Source organism: Stegastes partitus, unplaced genomic scaffold, assembly GCF_000690725.1.
Source record: "Stegastes partitus isolate 25-593 unplaced genomic scaffold, Stegastes_partitus-1.0.2 Scaffold935, whole genome shotgun sequence".
NCBI lineage: Eukaryota > Metazoa > Chordata > Actinopteri > Pomacentridae > Stegastes > Stegastes partitus.
The window spans coordinates 200200-223514 of NW_007578666.1; the positions used below are offsets into that span (position 1 = coordinate 200200).

At 44.5% G+C, this 23315-nt stretch overlaps 4 protein-coding genes across 4 annotated transcripts; 1 reads left to right on the forward strand and 3 right to left on the reverse strand.

Annotated features, from left to right (window-relative positions):
- The first annotated feature begins 1004 nt into the window (after positions 1-1004).
- On the forward strand, positions 1005-4837 carry pdxp (pyridoxal (pyridoxine, vitamin B6) phosphatase). The gene is made up of 2 exons (XM_008294069.1): positions 1005-1791; positions 3791-4837. Exons 1-2 carry the CDS (start codon positions 1194-1196, stop codon positions 4135-4137), a joined length of 945 nt encoding a protein of 314 aa, XP_008292291.1. The 5' UTR covers positions 1005-1193; the 3' UTR covers positions 4138-4837.
- Positions 4838-4923: 86 nt separating this feature from the next.
- On the reverse strand, positions 4924-8243 carry kgd4 (alpha-ketoglutarate dehydrogenase subunit 4). Its single transcript, XM_008294070.1, has 5 exons — positions 7921-8243; positions 7548-7644; positions 6471-6534; positions 6099-6304; positions 4924-5720 (listed from the first exon to the last, which is right to left on the reverse strand). Exons 2-5 carry the CDS (start codon positions 7599-7601, stop codon positions 5703-5705), a joined length of 342 nt encoding a protein of 113 aa, XP_008292292.1. The 5' UTR covers positions 7602-7644; positions 7921-8243; the 3' UTR covers positions 4924-5702.
- A 2483-nt stretch (positions 8244-10726) lies between these two features.
- Positions 10727-14511, reverse strand: LOC103366367 (betaine--homocysteine S-methyltransferase 1). Its single transcript, XM_008294071.1, has 8 exons — positions 14464-14511; positions 13301-13433; positions 13034-13146; positions 12593-12784; positions 12312-12459; positions 11714-11896; positions 11300-11528; positions 10727-11208 (listed from the first exon to the last, which is right to left on the reverse strand). Exons 1-8 carry the CDS (start codon positions 14479-14481, stop codon positions 11031-11033), a joined length of 1194 nt encoding a protein of 397 aa, XP_008292293.1. The 5' UTR covers positions 14482-14511; the 3' UTR covers positions 10727-11030.
- A 315-nt stretch (positions 14512-14826) lies between these two features.
- LOC103366369 (betaine--homocysteine S-methyltransferase 1-like) lies at positions 14827-17328 on the reverse strand. The gene is made up of 8 exons (XM_008294072.1): positions 17255-17328; positions 16663-16795; positions 16439-16551; positions 16163-16354; positions 15918-16065; positions 15636-15818; positions 15314-15542; positions 14827-15209 (listed from the first exon to the last, which is right to left on the reverse strand). Exons 1-8 carry the CDS (start codon positions 17270-17272, stop codon positions 15020-15022), a joined length of 1206 nt encoding a protein of 401 aa, XP_008292294.1. The 5' UTR covers positions 17273-17328; the 3' UTR covers positions 14827-15019.
- Between the last annotated feature and the right edge of the window lie 5987 nt (positions 17329-23315).

Sequence of the window (23315 nt, forward strand, 5' to 3'; positions counted from 1 at the left end):
TAATATGCAAATTCTTACACTGATACGTGGAGCATCACCTGTTTGGTGATGTGTCAACATATTCCACCATTAAGATATCATAGAAGTCAGATGGTGCAGGTTGGGTCCGTAAGGTTCAAGAGGCAACAGTTTAAGGAACATTTGGCTTCTGCTGCCACCTGTGCTGTGTGGATGGGTGCATTTGAACTTTTTGAAATAGCCTCTAGAAACCTGTTTTAAAAGGTTCTGTACAGTATTGTTGCTGTTTTAGCCCTCAGTTGTTGCTGCTGGAGCCCCTTAAAGCTCTTATTACCACTAGGACCTCCTCGGCCTTCACCTTCCACGTCTCTTCCAGTTGTCCCTTCAGTCTCTTGTACTTCTTCGTCCTTGCTTCCTGATCGTAGAGTCATCTGGCTTTACCACATCTATCACAACCTCCACTATGCCAGGTTGCCTGCAGCTGCTAGTCAGTCTAGAACTTTAAATCCCACTCCGTGTAATGGAGTTTTTGTAGTTTAATCGTAGCAACTGCTTGAGTTCCTTGAAGACGTTCCACCTCTCATCCAAGAGGCTTCATCAGGTCTGACTCCTGAAGGATATCAGTATCTGGAGCTCCCAGCTAGTCAGTCAGAACTGATGAAGCCTCTTGGATGAGAGGTGGAACGTCTACAAGGAACTCAAGCAAGTCCAGTTGCTACGATTAATCTATGAGAACAACCCTGACCTGGATGACTGAGAGTCTTCTCAGACTTGTAGTGGAGTATTTACATGTAATTTTGGATGTAATTGTAACAGTGTGCTCATTTTATTTCCTCCATAGTTATTCATTTGTATTCTCACGGTTACTCAGAGGTTATGTGCATCATTTTATTTTAAATAACATGTCATACTTGAAACTGTCCGTCAGCAGCCAAGAGGGCGCCATTTAATTTTAAGGGGGGCTGTTCGCTTATGACACGCTGGGCGCTGATTGGCTGAGACGCTGCGGTCCGATTGGCGGAGCCTGACGAAGGGGGGCGTGTCCAGACGTTAATGTTTATGTAGCCCACCGTCCGTGTATGTAACCGCAGCAAGGACTCTGCAATGTGATTTCCTGACATTGATTTGTTTTCAAACCGCTTCTCGCCGCCGCCTTCGACCACATTATGCCCCAGCCTCTGACATGGGGAGCCACTAGCAGGTGAAACACGGACGAAACCGAGGAAAAAGCCGGGATGGCGGGCGCCTTTGGGTTCAAAGGCTGCCAGAAAATTCGAGGTCCGCAGATCCGGAGTCTGCTCGAGGCGAAGGACTTCTTCCTCTTCGACTGCGACGGGGTCATATGGCACGGAGAGAAGGCGATCACGGGCGCGGCGAAGGTGGTGAGCGCGCTGATCCGGCAGGGCAAGAACGTGGTGTTCGTCACCAACAACTGCACCAGGCCGCGGGAGAATTATGTGCACAAGTTCTACCGGCTGGGCTTCACCGACGTGATGCTGGAGCAGATCTTCAGCTCGTCCTACTGCTCGGCTCTCTACCTGCGCGACGTGGTCAAGGTCCGCGGCCAGGTGTTCGTCATCGGCTGCGACGGGCTGCGCAGGGAGCTGCTGGAGGCGGGCATCCCCTGCGTGGAGGAGGCGGACGACCCGGACGCCACCATCTACAACTGCGCCCTGGCTCCGGACGTGAAGGCGGTGCTGGTGGGACATGACGACAAACTGACTTTTCTCAAACTGGCCAAAGCTTCGTGCTACCTGCGGGACCCGGACTGTCTGTTCCTGGCCACCGACAACGACCCCTGGCACCCGCTGTCAGGTGGAAGGATACTGCCAGGTATGATGCTGCTGATGCACAGGTTAATAAACGGAGGTTTCATCTCCCCTGTAGCTTTGGATATTTGTATTTCTGCCCACATGGGACAGATGAGTGAAAGAGCCTCCTAGATAGAGTCCCAGGAGACTTCAGGGGGCCCTAAAAACTAGAGCCTTAGTTTGAGGTATTTCTTTCACATTTTTTATTACAACTGCATTCTTAAGCTACAGAATGCATTGGATTATAAACTAGTAAATCAACTTAAATCTGTGAAAACTTGCAGAAAATGCATCATGTTTCCTTCACCATATTTGCATTGCACTATAGTATTTTATATTATATTTATATGTGTGTGTAAAGAGGTTTGCAAAGTCTGCAGAGGCTCCTGCTTCTCCTCATGTCCAGCATGAGCACCTATGCATCCATTTTCTATACATCGCCTTATCTTAGAAGGTCACAGGGAGGCCGGAGCATATCCCAGCTGGCTTAGGGCAAAAGGCAGGAAACATCTTGGACAGGTCGCCACTCCATCACAGGGCTAAAACACACTGACATCAACCACCAATGAACTCAAGCTTGTCTTTAGGAGTGAAGCAGGTGCAACCAAAGAAAACAGATACAGGGAGAACATGCAAACTCCACACAGGAAGGCCCCAGCAGAGATTCAAACCCAGGACTTTCTAGCTGTGGATAGACCACCATGCTGCCCCCCAGCATAAACAACATACTCTAAACTAACAAAGGAGTTTTAGCATTTGAGTGAATGAGCTGCGTTTCTGCTGCGTTGCAAATTTACTTTGTTAAAAATACAAAAGATATGCATGAGGGGTCATCCATGGCTGCATAGGGACTCTATTCATTTCCATTTTTCTCACTGTATATGCATTGTTTATGCCCCCCAGAAGCCTTAAGAGGCCTGATCACAGTATACAGTACATACATCTGCACCAGGGATCTCCAGCTCGTGAGCTACTGTCCTGCAGGTTTTAGATGTTTCTGCGACACACTTGACTCAGATTAATGGATCATTAACAGACTTGTGTAGAACCTGACAACAAGCTGTTCCATTAATCTGAGTCAAGTGTGTTGCAGTAAAACCTGCAGGACAGTAGCTCACGAGGACCAGAGTTGGAGATCTCTGATCTACACACATACATCCTAATTTAATGAAATACAAATTCACTTTGTGCACCATGTAAGTGCAACATGAACTGATCCATTTAAGGTATTATCACTGTTTTGCATGTTTCCAGGATTAAATAAAAGTGGATTATCCTGATGGGCAAAGAATTTAAGGTGCTCGCCATTTAATCACAGCTGTGCTTCAAGTCAGCTTGTTGCCTTTTTGTGCATGTACTGCTGCTCTCAGTCTCCTCATTTCTACTAAAAAAATTAGGTAATGATGAATAATGCAAGATCTGCTTGAATAGCCTGAGTGTGTATTGCCTTACAAGTGTTTTGTCCGTTAAGTCATTTAACTGGAGTTTGAAGAACCTGCAAGCTGGTTTTCAAATTGCACTAGAATGGATCTAAATAATTCTGCATTTAGAAATCTGTAGTTTTACTGTGTGAGGTTTGCAGTGGACTTGCACACACAAAAGTTTATTGCCACACAAATAAACGCTGCACTGATTGACGTAATCAGTTGGCACAAAGTGAATTAGACTCCTCAAGTTGCCAGTTTTGCCCAAAATTAAGTATTAGGAACCTGGTTAAGTTGCACTGGAATCAACTGAAACTAGTGGCTCACTGGAAAACAATAAGATATCTGTAATGTAGTTGTGCTGTATGTGATTAGTAGCAGGACAGCACATGAAGTCTCACAGTGCTGAGCCAACACTGCAGATTAAATCTCAGTACATTCACCGTAGCTCTGTCACTGACTGAGCAGTCGGTCTTATATGTGTGACTGAAGTAGCTCACTTGCAGCCAAACCCGTATGGAGAACAGCGGAGTGGTTGGAGGTGACGGAGCCTCATCCCATTCACTGTAATCCATCCTTATCTTTACCTGATGGCAGGTTCCGGGTCCCTCACCGCAGCCCTGGAGGTGGCTTCGGGTCGCAAGGCCACCGTGATCGGCAAACCCAGCCGCTTCATGTTCGAGTGCATCTCCAGTCAGTTCACGGGGCTGGATCCGGCCCAGTGCCTGATGGTCGGGGACCGCCTGGAGGTCGACATGCTGTTCGGCTCCAACTGCGGCCTCGACACCATGCTCACCCTCACCGGCGTTTCTCAGATCGAGGAGGCCCAGGAGTACAGGAATAGTGACCTGACCACCAACCACAGCTTGGTGCCCGACTACGTGGTGGACACCATCGCCGATTTCTTACCCGCTTTTGAAGAACTGGAAGAACAGAGCAATTGACGCGTCCTTTTCGCCTCCGACACGGAGCACAGATTGCTTCTACTACATCAAGTGCAATGTTGAATCTGGCATTTGCAAAAAAAAAAATCACAATAAAAAGTCCACTATTATCAAATTTTCCTAAATAGCGAGGCGCTATTTATGCTGTGACCAAGACGCGTGTAGGACAAATATTCTTCGCCAAACTAATCAGAGTAGCCCATACCTCAGTGTTTCTTCTAGTGTTGTGCTCATTTGTGACTTGACGGTTCCTCGTTGGTGTGTTTCTATTAATATTACTGCACTTTCTCGTTTCATCAAGTTCCTAGATCGTGTTTGATATTGGGTTTTGAACATCCAGAGGTATTTTTGTAAAGCCATGAATTGTTCTGAATTCATGCGTTTTAGGAGCAAGAGGAGGAGAAAACAGAACCTGGGAACAGTGTGAGCTTTTCTCAGATGCGATTAGAGACGAAGCTGACAATCTGCCAGTCAGACAGGTGAAGTGTACATATTTACCTTTGGCCTTTCTGTCACGTCTGTACTACTTGTGCCGATATTCATCCGAGTAATCAACGGCTTACTGAAGCTTGTAGCTAGAAAACTAGTAACACATTAATGGTTGGCTGGTCATACTGCGCTGTTGTGAAATGTCAGTGTTGTTAATGTTTGCCATATCGAGCATGCCAGCAACGGTATCGACAATAAATACCTGAAAACATTTCTCAGCTCTGTTCGTCTGTCGAGGACACCGATGGCCTGTTCTAGGTCTGCATGTCGACATCAAGCACGATAGGAACACCACAGTCAAAACACAATCTTTTAATCATTTAAATCCAGCGGTTCACATGAACGCAACACCATTTCATGCAGTACGGTTGCAACTTGATATCCTCCATCTCTACAGTCTGTTTAGCTCCAAGAAACAGATCAGTTTACTGCAGTGAAAGAAATGGAAAATTGTTTGTGTATCTGCCAGAGAATCCTGTTTGGATTTGGGTGTAGTGGTGCTGCAGTCGGGCTGAACAGCTGCTCAGTTTCAAATCGAAATTGCAAAAAGGGCTGCAACTTAGGATAGAAGGTGAGCAGCACGTCTAAGTCGGTTTGTAAACTGTCGAGCCATTGAGTAAATAAATTCTCCCGTTTTAATCTGTAGCGAGTACTGAAATGAGGCTTGACTCTCAGAAATGGTGAATTGCAATTAAATACTTTCCCCAAATCGTTCAGCCCTATACTGCAGCTTGAACAAGTCTGAAAAATGGTGAGCTGAGCTGGTAAAATGTTAAGATTTATCAAAAACAAGAAGCTGTCAGGACTATGTGCAATGCAGGACTGTAAATAAAAGAAGAAGCTGCTGTTTGGGCTTCGCGGTGCGGATTACAACGAAGACGTCCCCTAGCATGAACTCAAAACTTAAAAATTAACATCTTAGAATAAACATATGTACATTTTAAACAGGATTCATGGTATACTTTATTCTACATGTCTCATGGCATTGGGTTCTCTTGTGCTGAGGACAGACTTAAAGACACATACTGATCTCCAACAGATAAGGACTTTGGTTGCAGTGATTGAGTTGCTTCATGTCACTCTGGTCCGCCACGCTGTGGGGAAGAAAGAAAGGAGAATCCAATTCTGTAAATAGTCATATATACAAACAGGGAACAAACTCTTTAAATATTCTGCCTTTACTTTAGATCTACATTTTCAGTTTTTGCTATCAGTTATGAATTAAGATGTGGATGGACTGCGGTTATAAACCTTCCCAGATTATCAATCAGAGATACTAAACATCACATTATCTATACCTAGAATACATCAAAGCAGACAGTTAAAGTTTATAGTTTTAAAGCCAGCTACTGCTATAAACTAACACTAGGTCAGGGACAAATGCTTTATTCTAACTGCTTCAGAGAAATCATGTTTGCTGGACATTGTGTCCTCTGTTTTGAGTTATGCGTCCGGACAGTTCTGCCCCTCACCTGGATGTAGTCCATTTCATCCGCCGTCAACGGTCTCCTGCGGTACCTGGCAGGGAGTTGCTGAATAGAGGCCAGAGAGTCTGGTGTGCCAGGGATGGGAGTCAAAGGTACATGAGGTCTTGATATCAGAGCCGACGCTGCAGCTGGAGAGGGACCAGGAGCGTTGTGTTGTGGAAGAACTCCTAATGTTTTCAACGCCTCTTCGACTGCAAAACAGCAACGTAGGCAAAAATCATCACAAAGTAAAAGATGGTTTAACCTAAACATCTGAATGTAAATTAAAACATCCAACCAGTTAGGCACAAACACAAAAAACACTAGAAACAAAATAGGCAAGAAACTACAAGCTGTTGTGGCGACTATGTGACTCACCGTTGGGCCTCGGGATGCCTTGTCTGCTGGGGAACTTTATCAGAGGTGCATGAGGCCGTACAGCCTGTGGAAACAAAATCAGACACCAGGGTCATTTACTCAGCTAAAGACGTGTTATTGAGGCTATCTGTCCTGATAGTCCTGTTCTAACTGCCACCGTGGTGCCTCAACAGCAGACAAACAAGTAGAGCTGCCAGAAAGACAGAATAGAGACGACTTAAGGTTAAGATGTAAAGTTGGTAAAACTACTTCATATTGATAATTATGATAATTTGATGCTTCACATTGTAACAGCAGCTTAAAAAACAGTAATTCTGATCCTTATTAAAACAATTAGTTGATCAGTTTGTCATCCATTTGGTAAAAATGTCATCAAATCACTGGTTCCTTATTCCTAAATGTGAGTATTTCCTACATTAAAACTAACTTGAGTCATTGTAAATACAATATCTCTTGTTTGTGGATATTTGTCTGAACAAAACAACCAATTTTAAGCCACTATAGACATGATCAGCTGATAGAAAACCAATCAAAGGCTCAATTGATTATGAAAATATTCACCGCAGCCATAGTTGTTTACAGGTTTACAGGCCAACTGAGGTAGACACAAGGCTTTCAGATAAAATACACCAAAAAATATGACTAAATAGTTAAATAGTGACTGAATGAGCAACTGTCAGCGAGGCATTTTCTTCCTACAGCTATTTTTAAGTTCATTTTCGGCTTAAGTCGAAGTTATTAACGTCCTGACCTGAGCTGACTTCACATATCATCCATGACAGGATAGAAAGCCAAACAGCTCTAAAGTATTTTAAGGTTAATGTTAATTTAGTGAGTATTTAAAGGTTAATGTTAATTTCGTGAGTAGAAAAGCTGCTGTCAGCTCGTTCAATACAGATCTGTGCGTTTTACGGTTTAACAAGGACATTAACAAGGGTACGGCGGTTGTTAGTCACCCAAACAAGCCTCACTGGAATCGTTTAAAACTACATCAAGGCCAACATTTTACTTCACAACCTTTATTCGAGCACAACAAACACACGTCTGGAGTAATTAAGATTTGCGGAGCGACGTTACCTGAATAACTCGGGCGGTGGGAGCTGCCATTTTGGAGCTGACTTTGCTCCCCATGACGACCTCAGGATTCTCTTCCGGTATAAAAAGCCGCTTGTATCTGCGGAAACAAGCCACAAGATGGCGCCGCTGTCATAGCAAAGTACAACAGTGCGGTCTATACCATAAACACAGAGGGGTCCAAGGGATGCGGTATATGATAACGGTGCAGGTGCAGGCGACAGAAAAGAACTGAATATATAACTATAAATTATAGCTATTTATATTTAGCCCAATTTAGTACCACTTTTTATAATAGCAATGCGTGTACTTTAAATAGAAACTATAAAATAACCATTTTACTCACATCCAATGCCTTTAATTAGCTCTACCTTACCTCCAGCTGTGTCTTTCCCTCTCTGGCGTTAATAGCAAGCAGCCCACAGACGTGTTGTCCTGCTAGGTCAAATTTTCAGGCCATACTACAACCTTCAGTTAGCTTCCTCTCACATTAAAGGACAACAGGACACTAAAAAGACTGTAAATCCACTATGAAGTAAAAGCAGACGAGATCTGACAAGCCGCCGCAGGCTTTTTACTCCTTAAGTAGCATTTAAAGGGCAAGAATATTATCTGTGTGCTGACAGAAAACAGCCATACAAGGCCAGTATGCTAGGCAAAGGCAGATATCATGCCTATCTTTAATTTCACTCCGCCTAGAAAAAAAAAACGGATAACGGCGTCACGTGGTCACAGCTCGTCCAATCATAAGCGAGGAAAGTAGCAGAGATCTTCTATACGTGAAGATGTGTCACCAGCAGAAAACTCATAGTGCGCTTTACACACAGCTAGCTTATTTAGTAATGCTAACACTACTAATAACAATATAACAACAATAATAATACTAATGATACAATCATAATAATAATGGTAATAATAGGAAGAAGAAGACGAAAATTTGTGGATAGTGGATTACAAAAGTGTTCTATCTTAAGTCATAAAATCTTTAGAACAATATCTGCACAACCATCTTTCATTTGTCTGAAAATTGTATAGCATAAAATTTAGATATTTATAAAGACGTTTGTTAAATTTTGGCTTGATATATTACATACTTTGATATATTAAATGTAAAAATTAAAGGCTTTCAACCCACTTTTAGCAGCTTTTGCTGCATTGAAATTTGAAAATGTCTTTGAAATAGTACATTTCTCGGACACTGTTAATGATAATACCTTTTACTTTGTCAGTGTTATTGCTCATCATGTCAGTGATTAAGAATCTGCAATATTGGACAAGTAGATCAAACAATCTGTGATTATGGGTGAGTTATGGATTTAAAAAATGATAACAACATGGGTTCAGTATGCCCAAAATGCTTTGCTTTAATTAGGCTCATCAGTCCTCATTCAGTTATGAAAACAATATTTTTGTGATAAAATATTTGATATTAAAAAGTGCTCTCCATGTTTTGTTTTGTATTATTGTGACACGCAGCTACATACGGTTCAGAGAATATCATGAGTTGACTTCTGCATTATGATTGTTTTTGTTAGTGTCTGATCAAAGATGTGACTTTTCATGATAGCTTTTTTTTTTTTTTTCAACTCACCCACAATCAGAAACTATTGATCTAATGGCCAATATTGCAGTTTTGGTAAAAAAATCAGCCTTTTATCTTCAATAGTTCCTGAGTTATTGTCATCCAAACATAGCCTCAGATTTCAAAGCACACAAAAAGCTGCAGAAAGTGGCTTGGTGAGCTTTACAAACCACTTTTTAGTGTTTTTGTTTGTTTTACAGTAACATGTGTACAAAAAAGAAGAGAAAAAGAAAAATATAAAGCTCCAAACCTACAGACAAACTAAAAGTGCAGCTGTCTGTTAGAACATTAACTCAACAGTGACACCTTCTGAGTGAAGATGAGCAACACTGGACTCAAACCCATTCATGCCATAATAAGACTCGTTCAGATTCTTTTATATGAGAGGCGACGTGACGCTGCGCCAGGTGAGGCCTCGATACTCTCTTAAATCTATTCCACATATTGGCTTTGCACAGATGCAGTCTTAAACAAATGTGTTTTGAGTTGTGATTTGAAATCCAGCTGACAGATTTGTAGCGGTGTTGGGTTCCAAAGTCATGGTGCAGATCAACTGAAGGCAGATGGTGTTGAGTCCAACACTCGGGACTGATAGAACAGAACAGAACAGAACAGCTGGGGAAGATCTTAAAGTGGTCTGACAGGAGAGCGAGGATGTGGAGGGTTTTGAAGGTGAACAGTCAAATCTTATGTATCCGTTGCCAGTAGAGTTTGTGAAGCCGATCAAAAGGTTTGTTGAAAATCCCAAAGTGGTTGGAACTGCATTAATTTATAGGAGAAGTCAAAACTCAAGATCAGATCAACGTAGGACTGATGTTCTGACTTCAGCTGTTCAATATAATCTATCCTACTATTCAAATAATGTAACTTAAGAGCATCTTTTCCTTGATAAGTAAATGCAAATAGTTTACGACACAGACCTGCCTCTGATAGTCTGAGTTCACTGACTGAGGAAACAAATCCTCAGAGTGCCCCTGTATGTGTATGTCCTAAACCTTTGAACAGGAAATAATGTAATTGAACGTTTACATTATTAGAAATGAGCCCAGTCCCAACATCTTTTCCAGAAGCGCTCTTTATAAATGTGGTTAAGCAAATGGGCCTCATGAGAGCGACGCCGTTATTGAACTCCTTCATTGCACCGTCCTCTAAAGCCTTGTAACGTTTTACGACGATCTTTGTGTAATTCTGAATTCATAAATAATAAAGCCCACGTCCACTTTGAAGCACACTGTGGGACGAGGGGGATTTCCAAACCTTCATGGGACGTTCTGAGATTATACTGTGCAGGCTGTATTACATGGTTTATGGGCTTTGGTGAACAACAGGCCTTTGATTGTTCAGACGTTTTACTGTCTTTTACTTTTTCCATCACAAGAGTAAGCTGCAGGTAATGAAAACCACCACGACCACGCAGCTCCACTGAAACAGGCCTAAATGTATAATGTTAGCTCTCATTGCATTGATGCTTTGCTCAACATGTGTGAGTCTACATTGCAGTATATTTGCAGCAGTAATGTGTGTTTGTGTGCCATGAAACCAGTAAAGCAGAAAGCACCCAGTCTCCACCCTCTCATCCAATGCAAGTACACCTCACCAGTGAAGTAACCAATTCATGTTTTATTAGATCTTGTTTTGTGAAACAAACTGGTCCAGGGTCATGGAAAACAAAAAGGTCCCGATCTTAACATGTGCCCACTCCTGACTTGAGGCACTGCGGCCTCAGTTTTACAATCAGCAGATGCACAGAACGGCGCCGGTGTCAAGCGAGGGTTCTCCTCGTGACATTATGTTTGTTAGCTGCAGCACCGTATGCAGATAGCGTGCACCGCCGTGCGTCAGGAGCCCCGCGGCACAGCTGTTCGACTCATGTCTGCTGCCAGGTCTGAGGGAGAAAGGCTGACTCAGTGGCTCTTTGACCTGTCGAACAGCTGTTTGAGTTGGTCCTTAGAAGTGGCCTCTCTCTGCTGCATGAGGTCAGCGTGGCCCTTGGTGACACCCCAGCCGTCGGGGGTGGCCAGGGAGGGGCACTGAGGACGACCGGAGGCTGGCTTCAGGTTCTCCCAGTAGTCACGGCGGGCTCTGAAAGGGGTAAAAAATCATTCTAGTTAGGACTCGACTGAGCGTCTTTGCTTTTCATTGGCAATTTAACAGATTAATATTTGCTCCTGACCTGGCTCTGACCCAGGGCTTGGTGTGCATCTCCAGACCAGCGCCCCACATGCCGTGTTTCTCTGACGCAGCGGGCTTGATGCCCCTCTCAGCAGCCAGCTCCTCTGCCACAGCCCTGATGTGATAAGGCTCAAAGCCACAGCAGCCACCGATGAAGCGAATGCCAACGTTGTAGGCCTCTCTGGCGTACTTGTGCATGTCCCAGCGGGTCAGGATCCTGGGCTCCAGGCCTGACAGAAAGTGCAGTTTTACACACATTTAATTGCAGGCTGGTTGGTGAAAATGTGCATTTCTGTGTTGCGTGGGTGACCTCGCTGCAAAACAAAGCGGCGGAGGGTGCAAGCATCTATCTATTTCTAGCGTGTAGCTTCACACATGGCAGTTAAATGGCAGAATTTAAGCAGCGTGTTATTACCGAAGGGGAATTCTGGCAGATCGATGAATCCCTGACAGTTGCAGTCGGGGGTGTGGTACGCCAGGGGCTGCACCATGTAGTGAGCCTTCAGCCCGGCCTTCTCCACTCCCTCCTTCATCATCCTGACGGCCTCCACGCAGGTCATGGGGTCAAAGTGGCAGTTGATTCCCACAATCTGGGCACCTACAGGAGCACAGTGAAGGGTTTAGTGCTGACTGCTACAGATAAGTGAAGAAAGTACACGATTAAGTGACACGACACCAACTGTGGTTTGCATTAAAAAAAAGGAAAAAGATAAACATTTGAGTTTTAACTGAACAGAATAACTACTTTTGGCTTGTAGGCTGATGCCAGTTAAAGCTAAACCTAGAACAGCTGTCAGTTAGAAATGCCCTAATCTCCTTATAAAGCACTGCCTGGTTACACTAAGTCTTATAAAGTAAAGATGAATAATTATGAAGCTAAATGCCACATTTCAGGCTTTCTGGATTTAACTTTCAATGCTAGAATTATAGCATTTCATTGTGGGACTATCTCTTTTAGGTTGCCTTCTGTGCTGCTAAACAATGTTGGCTATATGAAGGAGTGCTGTACTCACCGGCCTTGACCAGCCTGACAGCGCACTCTGCAGGGGAAACGCCGTGCATGTCTCCCTGTGGTCCGATGCACATACAAGCCGCCACAGGCTTCCCCGTCGCCTTCAGCACCTCCACAGCCCACACGGCCTCCTCAACGTGCTCAAAGTACTGCACGACAGAGGCATGAGCACAGTTAGTTCTCTCAACATGTGAGACTTAAGATTGTCATCTGGAAAATGTCAGAACAGAAGAAATATCCCCATTTCCCCCTCCCCGTGGTTCATGAGTGTTCAAACTCTACCTCAGCAATCAGGAAGTCCACGTTCTTCTTCACGAACACATCCAGCTGTTTCTTGAAGATGGCCTTCACTTCTGTCTCGCTCTTGCAGCTCAGGTAGGAGGGAGTCTGACACACTCCACCGGCGACCAGAGCGTCGCCCTCGTTGGCGACCTGACGGGCCAGGTCACAGGCGGCCTCGTTGATCTGAGCTCCCTGCAGAGCGAAGCCAAAAACACATTAAACATCACTATTTTAATAACGAGGGAAAATTGACTTTACCGGTTTATAGGTCATGTTGATTGACTGTCCTTTTACATTGTTTACTTTCAATATCGGACTGATAAAGGAATTACTGAAGCAACTGTAGCTGCCAGTTTCAGTGCACATACGACATTTTCCATTAACAGCCACCTACAAGATGCTCTTCTTCTTCTGTTGAAAGTGGTGTCTCATCTAACTTACGGTGAAGGTGAGCTTGTTGCCTCTGTTCTCCAGCTTGTCATCACTGGCGTAGAAGGTGAAGGTCTGCATGACGTTGGATCCAGCCCTCAGGAACTCCCTGTGCAGTTGTCGCACTGAAAATCAACAGATTGCATCATAAAGCAGACATACTTCCACATGCATCTCAACTGTGATGCCTCATGCGACATATTTGCAGGGAATTGCTGCAAAGGGTTCAGTTAAAATAGATTATTAAAGTTGATTAATAAAAAAGAAGCTTGTCCTCACCTGCTTCGGGGTACTCTGCAGCAGCTTCAGGGGTCCAGGGACCGGCCTTCACGTAGCCTCTCTTCTCCAGAGCAAACACGAAACCTCCATCGCCAATCACCACCTCCCCAGCGTTGAGACGCTCCATGATTCCCTGTGATAGCAGATCAGTGTGAGCTCATAAAAATAAATAAAAACTGAATGTGACGAGATCAGTCAAGCCGCAAACGCTACTGCTGGATCACTGAGGCCTCATTTTAAGAAAACTTGGAGGAAACCAGCTTCAAGCATAGTGGTTTTACAAATCCAGAGCCACATGCCCCCTTTCTCACAATCACCATGAGTCATCAAGAAGGCAGCATGTCTGAGAGCAGCTGCAGGGGAGGCAACAGCTGCTGTACCTGCAGCTTTTCCAACATGCTTGAATGTTGAGCGCAGTTCTGACTTTTTGTGACCATTTGGGCTGCATCAGTCTAAATATTTATTAGACTTTAGACTCTGAAAAGTGTGAAAAATATCACACGTGTCCGACTTCATTCATTCTGTAAACTACTCACTACATAAACCACTGTATGGAGCATTATTTATTTATGCATTAGTCTAAGAATAGCTCTCTTTGGTGGGTTTAGAGTTAGTTTTGAAAGTAAAGTTTATGAAAAGGGCTGCAGTTAATGCTTGACAAATTCTACAGTTATAAAAACTGTCATTAAAAATAGTTTAATTATTAAGGGAGGGATAATTAAGTGTCCTATCAGAAAACAAAAGGTCCAAAAGAGAGTTCTCTAAGTTTTAAACTATTCTTTAACTAGCATTTAACACATTTTAGGAGTAAATGCTTTTGATGAATTCATGCAACAGATGGACGTTTCAATGGTGAGAAAAATGTGACCTGATGCTGTACTTGTGGAAAAGATGCATGAGGAAGACTGTAGCCCCCAAACATGTCCCCCCAACCATTCAAACCCTGTGTAGATGGGATGGGTGCAGAAATATCCAGCAAATATATATATTTTAAATACATGCATTCTTTGTCAGTTGTGTTCCAACTTCAATTCCAATTAAATTGTTAAGATCTATTATTTACTTTGGAGGTTGAGAGTCTCATATTATCACTGTTGGTATTTCATAAAAGCAGGACGGTCCTGACAGCAAACCCCCGAATTTGGACAAAACTCCACACGTACCTTCTTTGACGGTGCCATAATCCTGCAGCTGTGTGGACCCCTGACTGCTCAGACTTTGAGAGGCTGAAGTGACCGTAGAGTGGAGCAGAGGGCCGCAATAAATCCTCCTTAAGAAGGGGAGGGTTCTGGCAAAGAGCCGCTCTGATTGGCAAGGGGCAGGTTGCACAACTGCCATGTTTACTCCTTCCCCTCCCCTCGCCGGCTGAATGAGAGTATTGTGAGTGTGTGCTACTAGTTTGTTCCGGATTCATTACGGTTCTTGGCGTGTTTGTCAAATCAGTGCACATGTGAAGTGTGTGTTTTGGAGATGAACCCATCAGTTTGTACGTTCTGAAGCACTCGTTCCACACTGACAACACAAAATGTAGTAGACAACTCAGGTTTATTGTTTCGGGGGTTTACATTGTGACACTCCGCGACCGGAGCATCATCGCTGTTACAAGTGCTTTTTAATCTCCAGACTGAACCGGGAAAGACGTCACTTCCTCCTGTCACCCTCGTCCCTCTCTGGTTGACTGCAGGGGTGCCTTGGTTTTCTCTTCTCGCTCTGTCTTGTTCACGAAGAAGACTTGGCCTTCTTCTGCATCTCCAGCACGTGCCTCATTTCCTGGCTGCTGGTGGCCTCTTTGTGCTGCAGCAGGTCGGCGTGGCCCTTGGTCACGCCCCAGTGCTCCGGCTTGGACAGGGAGGCGCACAGGGGACGACCAGAAGATGGCAAGATGTTCTCCCAGTACTCACGGCGGGACCTGGAGGAGATAAACAAACAGATTACACACACAAAAAGAGAAGATGCAGCAAATGAATGTATTTTGTTTGTTGCAGTGTATTGACTGTTTTCTAAGGGGTTTACCTGGCTCTGACCCAGGGCTTGGTGTGCATCTCCAGACCAGAACCCCACATTCCGTGGTAGTCGGCTCCAGGGGGCAGGATGCCTCTCTCGGCAGATAGCTCCTCTGTCAAGGCCCTGATGTGATACGGCTCAAAGCCACAGCAGCCACCGATGAAGCGAATGCCAACGTTGTAGGCCTCTCTGGCGTACTTGTGCATGTCCCAGCGGGTCAGCAACCTGGGCTCCAGGGCTGAGCGCATAAGGAAACAGACGACAAACGTGAGAGTCTGCATGACCGATTGTGCTTCTTTTTTTCTTTAATGTGCAAAGGAGTTTATATTACCGAAGGGGAATTCTGGCAGCTCGATGAATCCCTGACAGGTGCACTCGGGGGTGTGGTACGCCAGCGGCTGCACCATGTAGTGAGCCTTCAGCCCGGCCTTCTCCACTCCCTCCTTCATCAGCTTCACGGTCTTCACGCAGGTCATGGGGTCAAAGTGGCAGTTGACTCCCACAATCTGGGCACCTGGAGAGCATAAGGAGAAGATCATCACAGTGCCTAAAAACACAGATGGCTTTCAAGAGGAAAAAATGTGTGATCGTGCAGCACAAATTGAATCCATACCAGCCTTCACCAGCCTGACGGCGCACTCTCCAGCAGAAACACCGTGCAAGTCTCCGTCTGGTCCGATGCACATGGAAGCAGCTACGGGTTTTCCGGTGGCCTTCAGCACCTGCACGGCCCATTCTGCCTCCTCGACGTGCTCAAAGTACTGACAGAAACAACTCAGCTTCAGCATTTGCTCTTCTACTCGTATGTCAGACTGATGAATTGCTGCCTTTTCCGAGTTAAATATGATGTGAGCTCACCTCAGCAATCAGGAAGTCCACGTTCTTCTTCACAAACACATCCAGCTGTTTCTTGAAGATGGCCTTCACTTCCGCCTCGCTCTTGCAGCTCAGGTAGGAGGGAGTCTGACACACTCCACCGGCCACCAGAGCGTCGCCCTCGCTGGCTACTTGCTTCGCCAGGTCGCAGGCGGCCTCGTTGATTTGTACTCCCTGAAAGAATTAGATGGGTGATGAAGTTGTTGACGACACACAATCCACACTAAGGAATCACAGGTGACATATTTAGGTACTCACAGTATACTTCACTGTCTGACCCCTGTTCTCCAGTTTGTCATCACTGGCATAGAACGTCAGTGTCTGCATGACATTAGCTCCGGCTCTCAGGAACTCCCTGTGCAGCTGTCGCACTGCAGAAAACACACGCTGTCATGTTAAACTGTTGAGTTTAGGTTTGCGCATCTTCCGTCTGGACTGTGTGAAGGTTTAGATGCGGTATACGTGAGTGCTGTCCGTCTTACCGGCCTCAGGGTGTGTGACAGTAGCCTCAGGAGTCCAAGGCCCAGCCTTCACGTATCCCCTCTTCTCCAGAGCGAACACAAAGCCTCCATCGCCAATCACCACCTCGCCAGCATTGAGCCGTTCAAGGATACCCTGTGGGGCCAGAGTGGACTGATTCAACCTGTGCCCTACGTTGAATCAAGCTTATAGATGTGTTGTAGCTCATTAAAAGAATAAAAGTGAACAAGGCCACAACAGTTGATGGAGGTAAGACATGAGAGCACAGAGAGGTGATGTGTTGTAATGTGGTTGAGAAATGAACAGATATGTGCAATGATTATTTTATGCAATTTTATGAGAAGCTGCACTTCAGGTTCAAAGGTGCAAAGATAAAAGTGAATTTTTTTTGAGGCAGCGATCGTTTCAGTCTGGCTGTTTCACAAACCACATGCACGCAGACACACACACACAATAAAACCTGCACTGGCATCATTTTCCTAACAACCATCGTCCATCAGGACATCTCTATAACCTACAGCTGCTCTGCATGATGCTGAGGACTAACAGTAACAATTCAGCAATATCCACAAAGTACCAGAGATGTAACGTTACCTTCTTAACAGGTGCCATCTTTTACTTTCCCGTTTCAGTTGCAGCACTAAGCACTGGTAACAGCAAACCCCTCTAAGGCCTGAAGAGTACCGAGAGCTGCTCATCACCAATTTTTATACTGCTGAATGAGGATGGGAGGATTCTAGATCGGTGCCAATTTTATGTTTAATTGCAACATTTCTGTTTGGATATTTCGCAACACGGTCCTGGCACACAGATCAATGAAGGTGGCATTGGTTAAAACAGTCAATTCAGGTAACAGAGAAAAAAAGCGCTGGTTGCAGAAAAACAAGATCTGCCTGTGTGATGAATATATTACCGGTCCTGCCGATAATAACTCGTGTTTAATATTAACTGAATCACAGGTCCTTGTACTTTGTCATTAAGTGCTCGTTGGAAAGTTGTCGGTCACGGTGAAGCGACAAAAAGGAACGCACCAGACTTTGTTCAGCACCTGAGCGTCTTTGTTGTGAAGCCGCCAGTTTATACGACAGTGATTCTGCTTTTGATGTGATTCTTACCAGTTTACCATGAAGTGTTTAGATTCCTGCAACGTGCCTAAAAATGTTCCTAACCTCTTGCCTGACGACATCAAGCCGTCTGAGTTCTTTGTGTACTTGCAGGTCTATGAAATATTACATCTTGCACTGTCCTCTCTGTGCAACCTTCTGCAAAGTTTGTACTGTCTGCGTTTGAGGTCACGGTAAACACAGGAGCTTCGGTAAAAAAACTCTCTTTTAGGCTCTTGGTGATGTTTCACCTCTGATCCGAGAGTCTTGATACAAAACACATTTAAGACTGATGGTGTTTGCAGCGTGTGGCTTTGTGTGGTTTTACATGATTCTGGTTAAAGTTTTGAACATTTGGCAACAGAAGAGAAAGATTGTAAAATATTTAATCTTGAGCTATGCAAAGAAGCTCCACATAACGGGTACAGTATCACAAATATTTTGACGATCTGTTAATTTTTAATTTTCAAGCAAGAGTGAACAAAATAAAATGCTTCTCCACTGATTGGTTAACTTGCCCTACATTAGAGTAAATTAGGTTTCTCAGGTTGTATCGTCCAGATAACACATGCCGTCGGATGATGTCACTTCACAATGTAGGACACTTTCTTTCTGCTCTACTTGAGGCCATGATGGGATGAGGTGAAAAATTAAGCACAGAGTCAACGGGTTAATCAGTAACGGAAATATGTGTGAGCTGCTTGACACACTGGAACCAGAGCTCCGGTGGACCATGTGTGTTGTACGACAGAAACCAGTCATATTGCAGATTTAAAACCCATTGCTGCATGTAGATCATTGCGTTTATTGGGGTTAACTATTAACGCAGCGTTTTCTTCCCACAGTCTTCATTTATTGTCCTTAATTTTTCCACACATTTCAAGTGCACAAACACACACACACACACACACAGACGCACACACAGAGATATGGGGATGCTGACCTTCAACAGAGTGCTGTTGTGTCGCTCTGCCAGCTCTGGGTTTATCCAGTTTCAGGGGGAATGTTGGAGATAGGCCTTCCTGCAGTGTTTATCAACAGAGCCAAAGTTCAGGAAACCGCCTCCAATCTATAGTTCACCACAGGATTTCATCAGCTCGCGTCGGAGCACAGATCACATTTCCCTCGGCTCTTCGCTGCATTGCATGAATGTGTGTCCCGAACAGTGGCCATTCTAGGTTCTACATTTAGGGGGGCACTCAATGACTGCGTTATTCGTAGATCTAGCCGACAGCAATTCCTCAAGAAATGTTCTTTACTTGTGATCACATTGTATGACTAAACATAGACCTGATTAAATAGATCTACCAACATTAACATGATCTGGAAAAGGTTTCTGGTCAGAACGTGCTTGTACAACATGGAATGTACAATCACTGCTTCTTTCAGCAGCAGCTCATGACCCTCAGACTGATTCACAGTGAAGACTCACGTCAGTAACAGCCTGATGGATCACGGTACATTACCATGATACATATATGTGAATACACACATGAACACAATGATCTCCTCTTTTATATGAACAGTATTGTCTCTGAGGAACGTCTGTCTGTCCTGCTCTGGTGCTGATGATTGGCTCCAGCTGCTGGACTGGTCCTGCTCTGGATGCCAGTCCTCAGAACCGTCCCCCTGAACCTGTCTGGGTCACTGGTCTGACCCTGAAATGGCTTCTTCTTTACTCTATTCAGGACTTTTGGGCTCTTTTGGACCCCAGGTCATCTGGTTTAGGTGACAGGTGTTGTTTTTTTGATTTTTAAAGATTTTATTTTTAAATATGCATTTGGAGCCATAAATATGTCAACGTATTAGAAAATGTATTTAACATAGTATAAAAGCCTATAATGAATACCAACAATTATTTTGCACAAATTCTTTCTTGGGGTCCAGTGGATCCCCAGAGACCTTCTATGAATGGCAACCTGAAGTCCTGATCAGGGTTCAGATAACTGACCCTGCAGGCTGCTGCTGGAACAGAGACTAAATGACACCATTCAGGTGGAACCCAGACTGGGGATTGGGAATGCCCTGGCTGCTCCCACAACATCTAAGTGTCTTCATTTAACGTTCATTTCAAAATAATAATAAGAAAAAAACCACACCATACCAAGATCTCGTGTCACATAATCATTCATGCAGGAACCCCTTGATGGTTATTTACCATCTGGTTTCATCAGCTTCTCTACCCAATAACATCAACTTGTTGTCATCAAAATGTTAAATGATAAAGTAAAGATAATGACTAAATCTACGAGTTAAGATCAAACACATCAGGAACTCGTTTGTGTTCAATCTAGCGCACGTTTTAAATGTGACCCTCACCGTCTCAGAGTGTCCGTCAGGTGTGCTCGTTTCACGTTCCAGCCGCTCCCGTCACACACACTAGCGCAATGCTCTGTTCACCCCGCCCCCATAAAGCTGCGCTGTAACAGCCAGCTAGCGCTCCTCAAGGAAACTACCCAATGACAGGACAGTATTTCACAGGGGGGGCCGAGAGGGGGGCCAATCAGATTCCAGCAGGGGCCATGGCCCCTGTGGCCCCTCCCCTCCCTTCGCCTATGGGACTCCCGAAACTTTATTCTCTGCAATTTTTAATTTTCACTGATCAAGCTGCGATACATTGTTCAAGCCCAAAAGACTGTATTGAAGTGAAGTTCTAGAGGTGAATGCATGAAACCGGAGATAGAAAAAAGACTTTTAGCATGTAAAGGTGTTACTAAACAAACAAAACGTCTGTAGTGCATGCATACCACCCAGACAGAAAACACTTTCTCCTCACAGCCAGCTCATGTGTTAATGTTCTTCTACTCTGGCAGTACTTAGAAAGGAGTGGTCTGTTTACTATAAGGTGAAGTATGTTCACTTGCAGCGGGCGACACCAAAAGAAACCTCCTGAACTTCTTCCCTCGGGCGCTTTCTAGTGAGACTTTATGAGTGTGTGCCTAAGAGCAGAAATAGCTCAAATGTGTCGAGTGTCACAAAGGTGCTGATTCAAGCGGCAGATCTCTGCAGACTGAACCACGGCTCTGTCCTGAAAACAGCTCCAAACGCACCAAAGTGAGCTCTGCTGCCCACCACCCACATGACATCATGTCCACCGGCCTGATGACTTATGCAACACGCCGTCGAGGGACAGGAAGCAGTTTGAATGATAAATAGACTTTTCTTAAATGAAGAGCTCTTTTGCATGATTTATTTGTGGCTCCTCCTCCTCCTCTCGTCTCCTTTTCTTCTCCTTTTCTTGTCACAAACACTTCAATTTTTGCATGAGGGCCCCTGTGAAGTCACACCCCAGATTCTCTTCTGAGGGATGTATTTACATAGTGTATACCTACTATATCCAGTTTCCTCTGAGTTATTCCAGCTATTCCAGTTGGAGTAACAGACATTGACCAGCAGCTGTATTGACTGACATTTTACTGCCGTAGCCACAACTAGTTTTCGCAGGCTGTGGCTGGAATTAAGTTTGTCAGCGCAGTTTTAGTGACCAAAGGCTGAAAAGAGACGGACCGTTGACTTATGGCCGACTTTGGGGGGGGGAGGAACTCTTCACAGCGGGCTGGAGCTGGAAACGGTTTTTAAGGGTTGAGAGCTGAGAGCGAGGCTGGCTGGGAAAAAGGCCAGGTTTGAGGCATGAGAGCGGTGGAAGAGGGTGCACAAAATTGCATGTTTGCAAGCTCGCTGTGGGGAAACACATTTGTAATGGGACTGACCTGGACTGACACTGATAAAGCTGTGGTTAACTATTGACTCCTAACAAACTGATAAAGTTTTGGACATGCCACATGCACATTTGGCCAGGTGGCAACAGAAATATAGCAGAAAAAAAGTCGGTGCAATGCTGCAGATTGTCTCACTTGACACAGTTATATTTTTGTGTTATATGCTGCATTGTTACATGCTGGCTGTTGGTGATCTTGGCCACGTCGTTGCATATTCACGTTCTCGTTCCAGAGCCTCTCGATGTCTTCTCTCCCTCTAACCTTCACACATGTTCTGTTTTCTGTGTTGCTTCACTCACTGGTCTCCTGCTATAGAGGGACTCCTTGTGCCACAGCAGCCCCCAGTTTACCTCCACCCCTTCCTCTGGTCCAATCACGAGTCAAGCTGAGGAAGACATTCTGCTGAAACCGTCCATTCTTTGTGGATTTGTAGGCCACAGAAAGACAGATAGGGAGAGGGACAGTGGGTGAGTGAAAGAGGGGGGAGGCCACTCTGTGATCTCTCTCGTTTCTTATCTCTCTGATGTTGGTGAGAAATGGCATCGGGTCGGTTCTTTTTGGGGTTGAATTTGAATAGAAAAATCCTGAACAAAAGGAGGGTGGCAGTCACAGCACAGTGTAATACCACGTTGAGACACAAGAGGGCATGATGGTACGCTTTCTTCAGTGAGAGCAGCTTTTTTCTCCTACATGCAGTCAAGAAACCTGAACCTGAAAGTGATGCAATGATTCGATTGATATTAGAAAGATGTTTTTAAGACTCCTTCTGGCGACTATCAAGTTTTTAACTTGGCGTCATGTCCAAATGGGGTTTCATATATATGCTGGAAGACATATTATGAGGAGGCAACACCCAAACAGAAAACATAACATATTTCTAACAGTTTTAAAAACATGGATTTGACTTCTGGACTTTCATAACAAAGCGAAGATACCATTCCTGTCAGACTGCTAGTGGGGACTTTCTGTATCATTCTGGTTCTAATGTTTGGTTGTGTCACCAACGTTTGAGTCATAGGTGAGCTGGTGTGCTCGTGCTGCAGTGGGCTGGGAAGGGTTTGGAAAGAGGCGAGGTCTTCATAGATCTGAACACAGAGGAAAAGTGTGGAGTCAGAAAGGGATTATTGTCATGGGGAAATAAAGCTTCTAAATATGTAACTTTGATACAAAGAGATGTTTAATTTTTGGGACTTTAAGTTTCTTGTGGTTGAAATTCTTATGGAGCATTTAGGACCGAGCTGTGAGCACTCCTTTGGGTAGAAGCAGCATTCATAATACATGATTGCATACATTACAAAGTACTGTTTACCTGCCAATGTACCATGTGATGAATGCTGTGCACTATGGGTACTTAAGATGGCAGCCTCAGTCTAATGGTTAGCAGTCTGTGGAAGAGCATTTTGCTCGAAACGTCACGCCAATAAATTGTATAAGGCAGCCTGATTTTGGTGTGCGGATCGTACTTCTCTTCTTTTCTCAGAAGCAGCATTCATCCCATCAGTGAAGCTGCTCTGCAGACTCACGATGCCCCAACACCTGAACAAGACACTTCTCTTCCCTTGAATTTGTCAGGAATCCAAACTGAATATGACAGCAGTATCAGTTCGGTGGGAGTTGCTCAGAGCAGAGAAGTCGCTTAAAGGTCTGGACAGGCAGCTGCTTTTTATCCCTGCTGCTCTTCCTCAGGAGCCAAACTTGTCAAAAAACTAACTTAAACATGCACTAACATGTGCTTTAATCCGTCTCTCGCCTACAAATTTCTCTTTGTTTTAAAATAACAATCAGAAACCAAAACTCTGAAATGTTTGCAGCACGTTGGCTTTGTGCTTGTTT